Below are 16191 nucleotides of genomic sequence, written 5' to 3'. Positions count from 1 at the left end.
TAAAGTACGTTGTCCCACTCTTTATACGGTGGATTACAGCAGATATTGTAATCCCACCCGTTGTGCTAATGGCGCCATTGTTTGTAACATTTGCAGCGGCTCTCAATGTCAGACTGAACGAACCTGAGCTTTTGTCACACAATACCCTCTAATACTTTCAAAGGCGGCTCTAAAAGACTAATCTTCTCAGTGCTTTATCTTCCGTTTTTGGTTCCCATTATTGCCATTCAGTGCCTACTGGAGTCTGTGTGAAAATAGCAGGTTGTCTGAATATGATCTCCTTATTGAGTAGAGAAAGTGGGTGACTCAATACGTCTCCTCTTAATTCCAAGCGCATTGAGTTGTTCAGGACAACTTTCCATTTTGTGGTAACATAATTGGATAGTGAAGATATAAGTATGATGCTGGCAGTGAATCGCATATTCTTAATCACGTCTTAATTAGGAGCGTATCTCCATATTATTACCCATTGTGGCTCTTATTGCAGCTGCAGGCGAAGACGAAGTCATTAACAAGCGACTCATTAGAACTTTAATACAGCTCAGCTTTGCTGGATAACATACACCATTGACTGTTCTTATTTACCAGCCTTGATGGTGTTCGGTTCAGTCTGAAGGCAGTAGTGAAAAAGAGAAACCGTGCCGTTGATCATGCGGTTGTTCTAACAGGTTCTGTGAAAGGGTGCAAAGGACACTTTGTGTCCTCAGCCTCAGCAGACTAACGCTTTTCAAGCTCATATTCACTATTCCTTAGCGCCCTGGATGAGTGGGGAAGCGGGAGGGTTCCTAATGCCCTGCTTCCAGAAATCACTTATCCCAGCTTTGGCTGATAAATAGGCTAAATGACTGTCTTATGAAATGAAGGTTTCCTAAATGCCTTGCTTTAACATATGGTTTAAGAAAAGCCTTCAGTTGAGATAGAACCTCTACATCATGTGCATCAAGTTCTTTTAAAAGCTTTCTTCAAATGTGCGCATCTCATTGAAATTGGCTCTTTACAGGACTGTCCATTGAATGTGATGCTCTTATTGCTGCAGAATGAAAATATGAGCTGTATGTGATTATTTTTTTTCAAGGTTTCAGTAGGTAGCAGCTGAATTGTAGTGTCCACTAGGCAATTTCTTCTCTCCTGATATTCTGGAGATGAATGTGGATCAGGCACGTTTGATTCGATTAGTAAGGTTATTATTGGTGCAGGTACTGATCCAGTGTATTGGATTGTGAATGTATCAGTCCAGTGTATAGGAATATGAGGCATCACTTTGAGTTTCAACGCTCACTGCACTCAGCGTAACCGTGTCAGTGTTGGGCCTTTTGTCGGAAGGTTGTGACTTTGATCCCTGGTGATGGCGATCGGTGGCATGGTGGCGATCGGAGTCCACGACAGCATAACTGACCTTTCTTTCTCTGGGCTGACATGATGGGCCTTCTCATCATCGCTTCTCATCATTTTTTCCACCATCCGGCTTGGACTTGCTGTCACTGATGACATGGTTTGGAATTATTTGGTCTGAATTTGACTCTAAATTGTCTGAATTTCGCTGTAAAACTGTTTTGAATGTGAGGCCTAGTGTTTGAGCTCCTCTGACGCAGTCTGTCCCTTTAGTGATATACTCGGGCTGAAGAGACTGGCCATTGTTTTGGCCCTCCAACACTAGCAGCTGTGTTTCAGAAGTATAGAAAAAAAGAAAAAGGGAGAATATGTTTATGGATTTCTAAATATTTTGGGTGGAATCTTTTTTTATGCTTTGTTTTTTGCCGGGTTTATACAGCATTACTCTGGAATATGTATGTCCGGTAAAGAAAAGGTTTCCTATTGTGATATTCTCACACTTTGGACAGGTTTCCAAGACTTCACAGTAAAGTTTGAGCAGATAGAATAATGAGCAAACTGCAGTAATGAAGGCTGAAGCCTTTCTTCGGTCTGTGTTTAGTCGCTGATTGAAAGCATTTGTTGTTCGATGGAATAGTTTGATTTTGTGTCATGTGTTTAGTATTTTTTGGTGGTTTGACCATGTTGCAAAAAAGGCATTGTTTTGGCCACCATGCCTGTTTAGTGTCTTGTGTTTTAAGACTATGAATTGTAAATGGATGAAAGCATTTCGGCAACTGAGGAAAACTGTCAACAATGTTTTGTGAGAGAACTTTTTTTTTTCTCAAAAGCTTATAAAAAGCAGAACCGAATGGTTTAGTACTAGATATTTTTGTTTCTAATACCTCACAGGAACAAATGGAGTGATAGAAGCAAAATATCCAGCACTTACTTCATCTAGCAACAACGAAAAAAGGACACAGATAAAAGTGGATGATAGTAAACCAGGGCTGTCCACAACACACCTAATGTCAATGGGCCGTCCCAAAAAGTGACCCCTTTTTGTAGAACAGCATGAGTTTAGCTAGGTGGGAGTCAGTTGTGGTCAGTTTATTTGCATGTTGCTCTTCGTCTAATCAAATCGTCAAATCTCCAAAGTGGTAACTTTACAGGAGAAGGAAAAAACTTACTTTACTTTACTTTTAATTCATTTTTTCCAAGTAATTTTGGGCCATTTCTTTTTGCCCAGTCATCATTTTCAAATGATGCCAAACGCTGAAAAAAGTTTTCTTCCGATAACAGAGATATCTGCAGTTTGTCTCCATAACCACTGTCATGTTTTGAGTTTTGATTGTTGTCCAATGTAGTATTTCTGACTTAGCAAACCGGCTGCCATTTATTTCCGTGTTAGGTTTTGGCGTTAATTGTGTAAAAGTGTTTGTAAGCATTTGCAATCTGAGCTCCAGAAACACTGTTTTGCCAAAAGCTGAGACTGAGTGAGAAGTCCATCCATTTTCTAAGCCGCTTCTCCGTCAGGGTCGCGGGGGGATGCTGGAGACTATCCCAGCGGTCTTCGGGCGAAAGGCAGGATACACCCTGGACAGGTCGCCAGTCCATCGCAGGGCAGACAGACAGACAGACAGACACAGACAGTCACTCACACCCAGGGGTACTATAGCACGTCCAATTGGCCTGACTGCATGTCTTTGGACTGTAGGAGGAAACTGGAGAACCCGGAGGAAACCCACGCAGACACGGGGAGAACATGCAAACTCCACACAGAGAGGACTCCGGTCGCCCGGCTGGGGAATCGAACCCAGGCCCTCCTCGCTGTGAGGCGAAAGCACTACCCACCACGCCACCACTGAGTGAGAAGTGAATGATAGAATTTTGGAAATTGCATTCACCGAGTGCATATTTTATTCAACGAGGGGGGAAAAAATCAGAGTTTGGTCCAAAAAAACTGTTGTGCTAGAGGCATTAAGTTTAAAAAAAAACACACACTGTACTGAAAACCTGTTAGCAGGATCAATTGTATCCGTCACAACAAGGTGTTAATTACTGGTTCTAGTTATCAGTCCAGAAATTCCATATCAGTGCACACCTAATTCATCCACCCTTTCCATCTGTGCGGGGCTTTTGTATTCTGCTTGAGGTGCGTTCGAGCAGATGTTCTATTTCCAGGCCCCAGAGAACATCATAATATCTTATCGTTGAAGGAAAGTGTTTTGATTTCTCTCAGGCAGACAGAGAGTCTCTCGCCTGCATTATTGGCACAATAAGATGATTAAAGTCAACCAGAGCATGGACAGAAAGTAGGGACTTCTGAAAGGTGCCTCTGAATGCTGCTTCGCCACAGTAATGCCAAGGCCTCCTGATGCACAGTGAAACTGGGCTGCGCGGCACTCAGTCAATACTGGGGCTGCAGTTTAGCGCTGCCCGAACTCTGTAATGCATGATAAATCCACTGATGAGCAGCATCTCTGACTACATTCACAAAGCCTAGATCTCAGGATTGCTCTGTGATGTTTTTTTCTCCTAGAATATCACCTTCTCTGGCTCACGGTCCCATCCTTGGAAGCGGTTTTGCCACTAAAGCAGCGCATGAAGATGCTTTGAGTCTTTTTGAAAGCATATCTAAGTTGGGACGTGAACCATCTCACTTGGCTTGGTTGGAAGTTTATTGAATTCAGTCTGAGAGACTGAATTAATGTCACTGAAATGTTATCTCTCTCACAGTAGTAGACTTCCATCTTCTATTATGCCTTTCGTTTTATGCATTACTGGGTAATGAAAACACTTTCTGACCCATTATGTCTTTTTCATTTACAGGTCCAAGGAGTTAATCAAAGAAGCCATTCTGGACAATGATTTCATGAAGAACCTGGAGCTGTCTCAGATTCAGGAGATAGTGGATTGCATGTACCCAGTGGAGTATGACAAAGAGAGCTGCATCATTAAGGAGGGGGATGTGGGGTCTCTTGTCTATGTTATGGAAGGTAAGCAGCCACATATGTTAAAGGTCCCACATGTTAAACGTCATCTGAAATATTGCTTTGAAGTTGCTTTTTTTTATATGGTGGACATGAGCGTCTATCTAATGTGAGGTTCATTTATAAGGTTTTTGGTTGTCTTGTGTTCATTACACTCAAGCACAAAGCAGCGTCAGCCACAGGTCTGATGTTTAGAATTAGAAAATGATATTAAAACTAGGGATGCAAATTTTGACAAATTGCGTTTTTTTTTAAATAACCTGCTGTCAATAGTCAGCCATTACTTGCTTATCAGCAGGCCTAAAATCAAAGATACAGCCCGTCAAAATATTGATTACAGAACGGATAGTTCAAGTTCTGAATGCTGATTGGCTGAACCATGAGCGCAAAGAGAAACTGAATTCTTTATTAGAGCAGAGATGTTTAACAGTATTCCCTGTATGGACCATTAGTGCCTGTGGAATAATAATAATAATAATAATAATAATAATAATGAATTTTATTTGTAGCGTACTTTACATTTTACGCAAATCTCAAAGTGCTATACAGTAAAAGAATTTCTATGAAATCAAAGAACTACTATAAAACATCTTTACACTCCACAGGAGGATCATGGGTCATAAGTTCTGCTGAAGAGAAAGGGTTTAAGTCCTTTTTTTAAAACTCTCACTCGACTGTGGTGCCCTCAGATGGTCAGGGAGAGCATTCAATAAGCGAGGAACAGCAGAACAGAAGGCCCGGTCCCCCACGGTGCGGAGTTCTTTCAGATAGGTCAGGGCATTGCCGTAAATGCACTGGTGGGCGAGGAGGGAAACCTTGTATTCGATCCTGGCGGAGATGCGAAGCCAGTGAAGAGAACAGAGGATGGGTGTGAAATGGCACTATGAAGGAATGGCTCGAAACTGTGTTGAACTCACCCTGTGTAAGAGCCATTTTTAGTCTGACAACTATATGTTCAAGTTTATATAAACAAAAAACTAAAATGTTGGCAAAATGACCCGAGTATATAATGGCAGGCTTTTAACAGTTCTGTATTCTGAAGTTCTGCTTATATTTATGTAACAGGGAGCGAGGAGGCGGATGCTTATGTGGAGATAAGCAACTTTTATTATGGGCAAATCCAGGGTCAAAGTCTAAACGGTCAAGGGTCAAAGAGCCAACACGGATTGATCGCGGGACAGACATGACAATAAAGAACACAGAGCCTCAAACAAGAGTCAAACACTACAAACAAGGCGGACAACAGTTCAGACAAAGTAACCTGACAGGGGAAAACACAGGGCTTAAATACATAAGGGTAAATGAAGGACAGGCGGAAACACAGGTGGAGACAATCAGGGGCAGTGTAACCAAAACAAGGGGACAGACTAGAAAACCAAAACAAACGCACATGGAAGATCAGAATGTAAACAAAAAGCACATGGACTGGACTGGGAGGGGCCAATCATGACAGTTTACCTCTCATTACTAGTCTCGACCTGAAAGCAACATAAATGCCTTGACTGGGGCTGGCTTTGGGTCAGTGTACCTGCAGCTCTCGAAAGGCCTGGCCGTTTGCCAAATCTTTCTGTATAATAACATATTCGTGTGATTTCCTCACACTGTCGTACATCACACGTCCACCCAGAGAATACAAGTAAAGTAGTTGTCTGTCTCTTCGTTTGTGGATGTTTGCTTTTGATATGGTACATCATGCTATTGTCTTCTCAAAGAGCCTTCTCAAAGAGGGACTGTTGTTTATTGAACATTAAATCAAGTTAAATTCATGTTTTAACTCAGTGTTGGTTAAACAATTGTTTATTTGTCAGTTTATGGTTAGATATAAAAAATCTATACATCATCATCATCATCATCATCATCATCATCATCATCATCATCGTTGACTGCTAGACCAGATAGGGTTGCGGTAGCAGTTGGGAGAGCAGAGAATCCAAGATGACCCTGTCCCCTGCAACGTCCTCCAGCTCATTCCCAGGGACCCCAAGCCGCTCCCAGGGCAACTTGGAGATGTAATCTCTCCGGGTCTTGTCCCGGTAGGCCATGCCTGGAACACCCTCACTGGTAGGCATCCAGGGGACATCCGGATCAGATGCCCGAACCACCTCAGCTGGTTCCTCTCAATGCGGAGGAGTAGCGGCTCTACTCCGAGCTCCTCCCGGATGACCGAGCTCCTCACTCTATCAAATAGAGTGTAGCCGCCACCCGGCGAAGAGGCTCATTTCCACCACTTGTATTCGTGATCTCATTCTTTCGGTCATCACCCACAGCTCATGACCACAGGTGAGGGTCGGGATGTAGACCGACCGGTAAACGGAGAGCTTTGCCTTATGGCTCAGCTCCCTCTTCACCACTACAGTCCGGTACAGTGACCGCATTACTGCTGCCGCCTGTCCCAGCCTGCAGCCGATCTCACCATCCCTCTTCCCATCACTAATGAACAAGACCCCGAGTCACTTAAACTCCTCCACCTGGGGCAAGTCCTTTCCCCTTACCTGAAGTGGGCATGCCATCCTTTTCTATATATAAAAATCTCTACATGTTGTGAAGAATTCTCAGTTTCTTGAATTTTTGTTGCTGTAGTGATGAGGTCTCATTTCCTGGACAAGAATTAGGCCTAATCATGAGTGAATCTATAAACATCTGTTATGTTGTGTTTTGTGACTTTATACATTATTCAGTTGTTTTTAGAGATAATAAGAACAGCTTATTCCCAGGTTTTGAGTGCAGCACAAGCCTTCAGCGTCAGTTGTGGATTGAGGCACTTTGAATACAAAACTATAGAAACTTACTTGAGTTCTGGGTTCTGCTTTATGCTGGAAGGTCAGGCTTAGTGGAGGTGCAGGAGTGGAGTGTAGGAGTCTTGGGAGTAAAGGGAGATGTGGTGGGGGGTGAAAACTCATCAAAGAGAACTGTAGTGGTAGGGAGTAGAGATTATATTAGCTGGGAGGGAGTTTCAGATATAAAAGAAAAAGTTCTTCCAGTTTTTTGCACAACTTTTTTTAACCCTTAGAAGTTATTGCGAGCAATAACAACAGCGTGTCGTGGATGCTTTTGTGTATAAATAGGAATTCTTTTTTATTTTTTCTGTAGTTGTTCATTGAAATATGCGGAGCAATTCTGTTAAAAAGTGGGTTTGTGTTTGCGGTTGGATTGTGGACACATTACATATATTATCTTGATTTGAATTTCATGAAAATAAAAAAAACATAATTTAGATTTTTGCAGTGCGTTTGTCATTTTATGATGTTAAAGCAAATGGGAATATTTGGAAGTACAGACTCATACCAGTTGAATATAAATCAAATGTAAATGTGACTTGTTATGGTACAAAACATGTAATTAATTATGTACTTATGTCATTCTATTTAAACTATATGGCAAATTGACAGTAATAGCTAGTCCGCCGCAGGTTAAATCTGGCTTTTTCCTTGGGATTAATCAATAATCGTTTCAGTTAAGCCATTTGAGATGCACAGGTTGTGAATTTTTAAGGCCGTGTACAGTTCTGATTTCTTTACAGTCAAACAGCTGATGGCTGATTTTTGGGGAGGCTTGTTAATTCTTTTTTTTTTTTGCCTTTTTAAAATTTGAAACTCACACTGTGGGGGTTAAATGGACACGGGAACACAATAGCACACTTCCATCAACCATCATCCAAAGATAACATTCCAAAGACAACGTAACTATCGTTATTTGTCCTTTACTGTGTCAAACTGACATTTTAAATTCTTAAGCAAGCGAAGAATTCCCTATTTAAAATAATATGAATCAAATAAAGGCACTTGGCTGTTTAGCACAGTGACTCATGCATACTTATGCTCTGGCATTTGGCTACAGGCCTAGCAGCAGCCTTTAAATCCAGTGTACTTACCTGACTTAGCTCATTTATATCATAAAACTGCAGCACAAATCCGCTTAAATGAATAATAAACTGCCTGATATTGTGGAGAAAAAAAAATCTACCCATTCCAATCATGCATCGCTATAAACAATAATATTGTTAATTAATGAATTGCTGACTTAATTGACAATTAATGTAATTGTAAAAGATTTATTGATCATATCTTATAAGCATCATTAATTCGGTTTTTTTTTTGACAGGACCTGATACCAGTGTACAAGGTGACCTTGACAAACATTACAGAACGAGCTCTCAGCTGTTCTCTTTTGTCCCGTTTGTCCCTTTTGGCAAAATGATGTTCTTTGTACGTTCTCCTCTTTTATTAATTTTCCCCTTGTGAAAGCTCTCAGAACGGACCCTCTACTCTTCTCCTCTGCTTGTTCCAGTTTTCCATATATGCAAGTGGTTGACTGTGCCCAACTGAACAATATATACTTCTTTAATTGTTATTGTGGCATCGGCTTTTACAATATTAATGTCACAGAAGTGTGGAATATGCAAATGAGCCTCTAATACATGCAGTTATAATACCTCCACTTACTACAATCAGTGAATGTTTTATTGTTTGCTGTGAGAATCCTGACCAAGCATAGATGGTGTGTGGATGAATCAAGGCATTGATGTGTCCAACTAACTTACCACTTTCTGGTTAAATTAATGCAGGCCACCCTCGACTGTATCACAAAGATAGTTCCCTAATCTGTTTTTATGACTGGAAGGCATATTGCAGTATGCAGCAATGCAATTGCAATGTTGTAATCTTTGTCCATATCATGTGGCCCTAACCAGGATAACGAATTACTGCTTTAGCTCTCCCCCTAAACACAGGCTTTCCGTAATTAGTTAGATATTATGCTATTAGAGAACAGATTATCTTATGGCGAAGACATGGAATTTTATTTAGACCTAGTACTGACCAGAAGCTTTGTTAAGCTTTGTTTGGGGCAGTTGTGGGCTAGAGGTTTGGGCACCAGCCGGAAGGTCGCCGATTTGATCCCCTGAGCTTAACAGAACATGACTGAAGTGCCCGTGAGCAAGACACCTAACCCCCAACTGCTCCCCACGTGCTGTGGAAAGGGCTGCCCAGTGCTCTGGGCAAATGTGCTCACTGGCCCCTGGTGTGTGTGCATCCACTGCTGTGTATGTGGGTGTTTCACTTGCACAGATGGGTTAAATGTGGAGATGAGTTTCCCCATTGTGGGATTAATAAAGGGTAACTTAATTCTGAATGCAAAACAAGCCTCTGTTATGCAACAGGTGCTGGCAAGACACATTGGGAAAGGAAATCACATTGATACCCACATTTAAAGGTAAAAACAAAGTGTTTTGGGATGCACGAAGCAGAGAAAGAAGCTCAGCGCTGCACTGAAACATAATATTTTGTAGTTAGTTCACTGAACTCACATTGGAGATGCAAGAGAGACAAACGATATGCCATTCTTATTTGACATTAGTATTCAGCAGTGCTGCCTGAGTTCAGCGTGGACGTGGATAAGATCCTTGTGCTGATTTCAAAGTGCCTGTTTGGTCATGACCTGCTGTCGAATTGGACTTTGCTTCACTGATTGCACGCAAGCAAGACAGATACCCTAATTTAAGCCCAGGTGGGGACTATGCAGGGGCTCAGAGAGTGAGGTGGAGGAGGTCTGGCCTATCTATGGCCATCTAAAAGGATCGCCAGATGGAATGGGAGAGAAATTGGTTCTTGCTGAGGTATTTCGACCATCTGATAGGATTCACCTCATGCGCACCCCACTGCTCTGGTATTCAGAGATATAAACAGACCTGAAACTTGGGAGGAATAAATGAAGTACATCTTGCTGTGGCAGTGTATGAGGTTCATTTTGATCCACTGGGCTCCTTCTGCCTGCCTTTTTATAAGAACCTTTGGGCTGTCCCCTGCCGGATGCATGCACTTCAGTGCGTAAACCTTTTTCGCAGATGCCCCGCAGGCAACTCCCTACCCCTTCCTGGTCCATTGTTTACCCCCATAGAAGCCTCCCGCACAGTCAAGACCGGCCTTGTGGACCTAACCCAATAGGCTGCTAATTTACAAACACACCATGCATTGCTGCACTGGAACGGACTATTTTTCCACCCTGCCTTAGGCTTTCTGAAGCTCTTTGCCAGGAACGTGGCCATAGACAGAGAGAAGATATTATCCTGCTGTGCTTTTTGGGTCCGCTCTTCTGTTGCCGACTTCTGGCTTTGACACACTCAAGCAGCAGGGTATGCACTAGCTGCCACAATGTGTGGCATTAATGGGGCTTTTCAGTTTGCCCAACTCCTCCAATTTTCGTGCCTGGGGGGAGGGCGATATGTGGGCTGTTTGGTTCGGTTTCCACAGTCTGTGAGGTCTTTGTCTCAAGACTGCCCTGCTTTTGTCTTCCTCTTGCAAATGATTGGTTATGCAATAAGCGCTTTTTAGCCGCACTTCGAATTAGCAGGAGCTCAGCTTGCGTTTTAATGATGTTCAAAGCAATTAGGGAGTGGGATGGGTGTCAGGCCGAACCAGAGCTTCGTTGACACGATTCGGGTTTTTTGGAGTTTGCTTCTCTCTGGATTTTGAGGCGTGAAGAAATGATTCACAGCAATTAATTAAAGGACAGATTCCCACACATTCACTCAGTGGAACAGACACACAGATTTGCTATTGGAAAGGAAGATTTTTTTTTATTCCCATTGGAAATAACAATAATAAATTAATGAAATCTAACTGTCATGTGCATAATATAATCGGATGGTCTTTGGTTAAATAAACCTAAGAGGCCAATTTATGCCTCATATTTATTCAGTGTGGCGGGTTTAAGTACAAACTTTGTAGTGCTTGTTTTCTAACGCAGGTAATTCTATTTTATAATCACGACCTAAGAATAGATGTCAGTCTGATGCATGTTGTTGACATATTGAAACAGGCAAAGAAGAATCAATAGTGATTCAGGTAACTGATAACTGTGTTAGCACAGAATTGATTTAAACTGCACACCAAAACAACTTGCTTGTTGGTCTTTTCAAAGGGCTGCCATTTGCTGCATCCTGCTTGAAATTGGGCACTTATAAAAAAAATCCAAAGCCCTTCATTTGTGCTGTCATTCTTTTGCCATCCACAGAATCGCTTTCACAGCACTAATGATTAAGAACAGAATCGCATGCTGCCACATTTCAGTGCTAAAATACTGCCAAAAAAGATCTTCTGATGAGTTTCAGACAGACAGATGTTGGACCTTTAATCATATATGAAATTTAAATCTAAACCTCAATATAGACTGAATACATTCTTTGCTTGGGACTAGTTTGGATCCAAACTTAACTGTATCCTGACAAATTCATTGGCTCGGTTCACATTACATGCCTCATTGCTCAAATCCCATTTCTCGCTCAAATTCCCGTTTAGTGAATGAATCTGTGTCCTGAAATGACCCGTATGTGCACATCTTACTCCGTAACATCATGTGAATGAATCCCATGCATGCAGCAAACAAGCTAACGAGCTAAACGAGCCTTCGCTGCGGAGACTATTAACTCTGATTAGCTCTCCGCTGCATTATTAGAGTGAGACAAGGATGACAAAGGTGAGATGTGCTGCTTTTCCACCATTTACAGGCTTTAACTTCTGTTCGGTGCTGCTGCCATGGTAACGATGACTGATGGTGCACATGCAGTGGAAAAAAAGCACATGGATTCTGATCTGAGTGTCACATTAGTGTCACACGATCTAGGACCACATATGAAAGTGGCTCAGGTCGGATTTGGAAAGATGAGATTTGTGTGTCCACACAGACCTGAAAACATCAGGGCGAAAAATCGGTGCCACTTCAACCTGGTAATGTGAACGTAGCCTTGGCTGCCCTGACAATAGCTTGACAAAATTCTGTCCCGGCTTAACAAGTTGCAAGAACCGTCCGCGTCTCAACAGAACCTGACTATCCACTGACAGAGTTCAGTCCCAGCGGCAGCCCAACAAATTCTGTCATAATCCAACTGTAGCCTGACAAAATTCTGCCCAACCTGATTGTAATCTGACAAAATTCCGTCTGAAGCTCTGACTGTAATGAGAAACTCTGTCGTAGCCCAGCAAACATCTGCCTGTACTTGACCAGAATAGTCTAAACCTGTTTGAAGTTGAGTGATACTCTTTTAATCCCACATACGGGGAAATTCCACCTCCGCATTTAACCCATCAGTGCAGTGAAACACCACATACACACTAGTAATAGACACACACACACACTAGGGGGCAGTGAGCACATTTGCCCGGAGCGGTGGGCAGCCCTATCCACAGCACCCGGGGAGCAGTTGGGGGTTAGGTGTCTTGCTCAAGGACACCTCAGTCATGTGCTGTCAGCCCTGGGGATCGAACCGGCAACCTTCTGGTCACAGGGCCAGTTCCCAGGTTCTGCTTGAACCTGAGCGTAACCTGGCAGAAACCTGGCAGGCTTAGATTGAATGTAACCCAACAAAATTCGGTCTGAACCCGACTGCAGTCCAACAAACTTCTCTTTGAACCCGACTGCAAAGTTATCAGTTACCTTAGTGCAGCTACTTTACATAACTGATATGCAGAATTACAGTAGGTTAAAGACTGCATTACAAACAGAGAGAAAGGATAATACAGGGAAAAACACAAAGTCAGGGTAAGCACAGTCCAAAATCCGAGGAGGGAGACAAATATTTGCAAAATGATGCCCAAACCTGATGTAAACAGTCTGGTCGCTTCAGTTTCAGACAAATATCTCAAGCTTTAATAGGCACCCCTTCATTTTACACTGCTTGCTTGCATGGTCTGAACAGGAAAGGGTCCCCCCTGCCATCTGCCATAATAATGATGAAACTGGGCTATACTTAACCCGCATGAGACTTTTTAAATAGGCCAGGGTGAGAGTCGTTGGATTTTTTCTTCAGAAAAGCACAGATGCGGCGGATCTGCTCTGAAAGTCTGCAAGTAACAGTTTAAGCACTTCATCTGCCAAACTACCACAAACTGTCTCTGCATGGCAGTGGTTGCATAGCAACCTCCTGAATGCTCATCCTTGGCGATTTTATTTACATATGCATTAACATATAGCACCCTTCCCTCCATTACTGACTAAAACTGGGACACTGGGTCTCTTCAGATGTTGTGTCACGTTTTAATTACATTTTAATTGTGCTTTGTTTCAGCTAGATTGGCAGAACTAGTTAGATCAATGCAAGATTACATAACTAGCCTAGTTCTCTCAGTTAAGGGTGATTTGACAATATTTTACTTCGTAAAAGGGCAGGAAAAGGCAGTGAGCACAGACAGAGCATCGTTCAAGTGAGTGACAGTTACTTCAGCTGACCAAGGTCTTTATATTGCCCATGATTTGAAAATCACTGGGTGTGGCTGATTTCATGCTGTGCCTCTCGCCCTTGGTGTTGGAGCCACTCGGCTAACAAGAAGTGAAAGTTAACAGACTGCAATTAGCATGATGCAAATTACATGCCACAGTCATTACACAGTTGTCACAGTCACACTGCAAAGAAATCCCATAAGGCCCTGTCCATATGGTTGTTGACGCTGGATTTAGTATTCCTTTTCTTCTGGTTCTGGTACCACGTCACTGTAGCAACGATACTTGAATCGTCCCAGATAACAGCTGGGGCCGAGCTGTAGTTTCCCTCTCCATCTGAATTATTACATTACATTACATTACATTACATTACGTTACATTTAGCAGATGCTTTTATCCAAAGCGACTTACAAATAATGAGGTACATAGAACAAATATAGTCAGGCCTTAAAGGAGGCCAAAGGGTAATAGCGGGGTAGAGAAGGGAAGGAGGGCAAGAAGGAGATGAGGTTGGTATTACAAACCCAATTCCAAAAAGTTGGGACCGTATGTGGAATCTTAAAAAAAACAGAAAGTGATGAGTAAATTCCGATTGAGCTGCAGCCAATCAAATCAAAATCACACTGAATATTTTATTTGATTTACTGCTTTTTGTAAACATACACTTATTTTAAATAAGCACTCCAGTGCTCGCTTCTCTACATTGGCTACCTGTCCAGCACAGAATACAGTTTAAAGTGCTGTTATTTGTTTTTAAGGCACTAAATAAGCTTGCCCCCTCTTATATCACAGACCTGCTAACACCCTCAACCTGTCAACGTTCTCTTAGATCATCTTCTCAGAACTTGCTGACTGTTCCCAGGAACAGTTCCGGAAACTTAAAGGTGATCGTGCATTTGTGGTTTATGCTCCGAGGCTTTGGAACAGTCTCCCGCCCGATATTCGCCAAGCCACTTCTATCTCTGTGTTTAAATCAGGTCTAAAAACACACTTTTACAAACTTGCATTTGAATAGCAGGAGACTGTAGTGATGTGAGGTGCTGCTAGTTTTTCTTTCTCTCTTTCTTCTTTTTACATGTTACTTTCGTTACGCATTTTATTTGTTTTATTGTTCTTAACCCCGTGTGTCCTGGGGATTGGTTTTATGTACAGCACTTTGGTCAACTCAGGTTGTGTTTAGAGTGCTTTATAAATAAATTCTTACTTACTTGAAGCTTGCAACACATTCCAAAATAGCTGGGACATGAGAATGTTCACCTCTGAGTTTCATCTTTCTTTTAGCAGCACTTGAACATTTACGAACGGAGTGGTTCTTTTTTCTTCAGATGTGCAACCGTACCGTATCTTGCTGTCATATTTTGAGCCTAATAAGACCCACGTTTACAAACGAAGACGTGTGAACTGCAGGCAGGACTGTCTAGCACCTGCACTCTGATTATGGAGCCATGCTGTGGTAACAAGGGCAGAATATGGCTTAGTGTTGTCATGTTAAAACAAACATGCCTGTTCCTGAAAAAGACGTCATCTTGAAGGCAGCATATTTTGCTCAAAAAATGTGTTCAGCACTTATGGTGCTTTCACAGAAGGGCAGATCACCCACTAATGAATGCCCTTCTGTACTATGACAGATCCTGGCTTTTGAGCTTTTGCTAGTGACAATGTGGATGGTGCTTTTCTTGTTTTTTCTTCTGGAAATTGAACTTCGCACTCCTGTTGTACAGTCTTAATGTGCATTTGTCAGTGCAGTGATGGACGTGGTTTAAGGACGGCGAGTTCCAAGCCCGTGTGATGATTTCCAACATAGAAACTCAATGTATATAAAATCTCTCTGGATTCCTTGAATCTTTTTCGTGCTGTACAGAGTGAAAGTTGGATTTTTTGTTGATAAATCTACTGGTTTATGGTGCTGTGTTCCTAGTCTTAAATTGCCCCTCTCCCAACTTTTTGGGAATGTGTTGCAGGCATGAGTTTCAGAAATGAACGTATTACAAAATTTGAAGTAAAACATTACATATCTTTGTACTGTTGAATTCACATGCAGGCTGTGTTTCACCTACTGTCCCAGCTGTTTTGAAATAGGGTTTGTATGAAGACCATAATGTGACCATAGTGTCCGTCAACCACTCAGCGTGCCATAAGCCTTCACTATGTTCCATTCCACAGATCGAGTGTGGCATTCACTGCGATAATGGGCAGCGCTCTGTTGATGTTGAAAGTGTGCAAATATAGGATGTGAAAATGAAGGAGAATCCACAACAATGGCCAAAGCTCTTAAAACTGGCAGCAATGCTGCTGTATTGTGGTCACAGCAGGGCTAGAAAGCTTAACTGAATTTTTAAAAAAACGGCCACTGTTGGTGTTCAAGACATCTGGACTGGGTTCAGCACAAGCTTGATTTACGTTGCAGCTCTGTCTGTAGTCTGAAAAATTGAAAGAACAAAAGCTTAGATGGCCAGCTAATGCTCCTCAAGTACAGTGTATGATTACTGCTTGAGGAATGCCGAACTGAATTTGTTGAGTAATAGCTTAACATCAGATGGCTCTTTCCAGGCTGTCTGTATATCACATTCTCTGTATAACATTAGTGCTTTGAGCAAGTGATCAGAAGCAAAAGCTTCAGATTGCATTTTGCCAAGAATTAGGCTGGGCAAAAAGACGATATTTAACATTATCA

At 42.1% G+C, this 16191-nt stretch overlaps 1 protein-coding gene across 2 annotated transcripts in view; it reads left to right on the top strand.

Moving 5' to 3' along the window:
• The window catches only part of prkg1b (protein kinase cGMP-dependent 1b), a 171321-nt gene that overhangs the window by 13076 nt on the left and 142054 nt on the right, over window positions 1-16191 (top strand). For both annotated transcript variants that reach the window (XM_037544381.1, XM_017723801.2), the window contains exon 2: window positions 4144-4310. In XM_037544381.1, coding sequence (XP_037400278.1) covers window positions 4144-4310 — 167 coding nt within the window. The remainder of the gene's footprint in view (window positions 1-4143; window positions 4311-16191) is intronic.

Source organism: Pygocentrus nattereri, chromosome 13 (genome assembly GCF_015220715.1).
Source record: "Pygocentrus nattereri isolate fPygNat1 chromosome 13, fPygNat1.pri, whole genome shotgun sequence".
NCBI lineage: Eukaryota > Metazoa > Chordata > Actinopteri > Characiformes > Serrasalmidae > Pygocentrus > Pygocentrus nattereri.
This window is presented reverse-complemented; position numbering and strand designations above follow the sequence as displayed.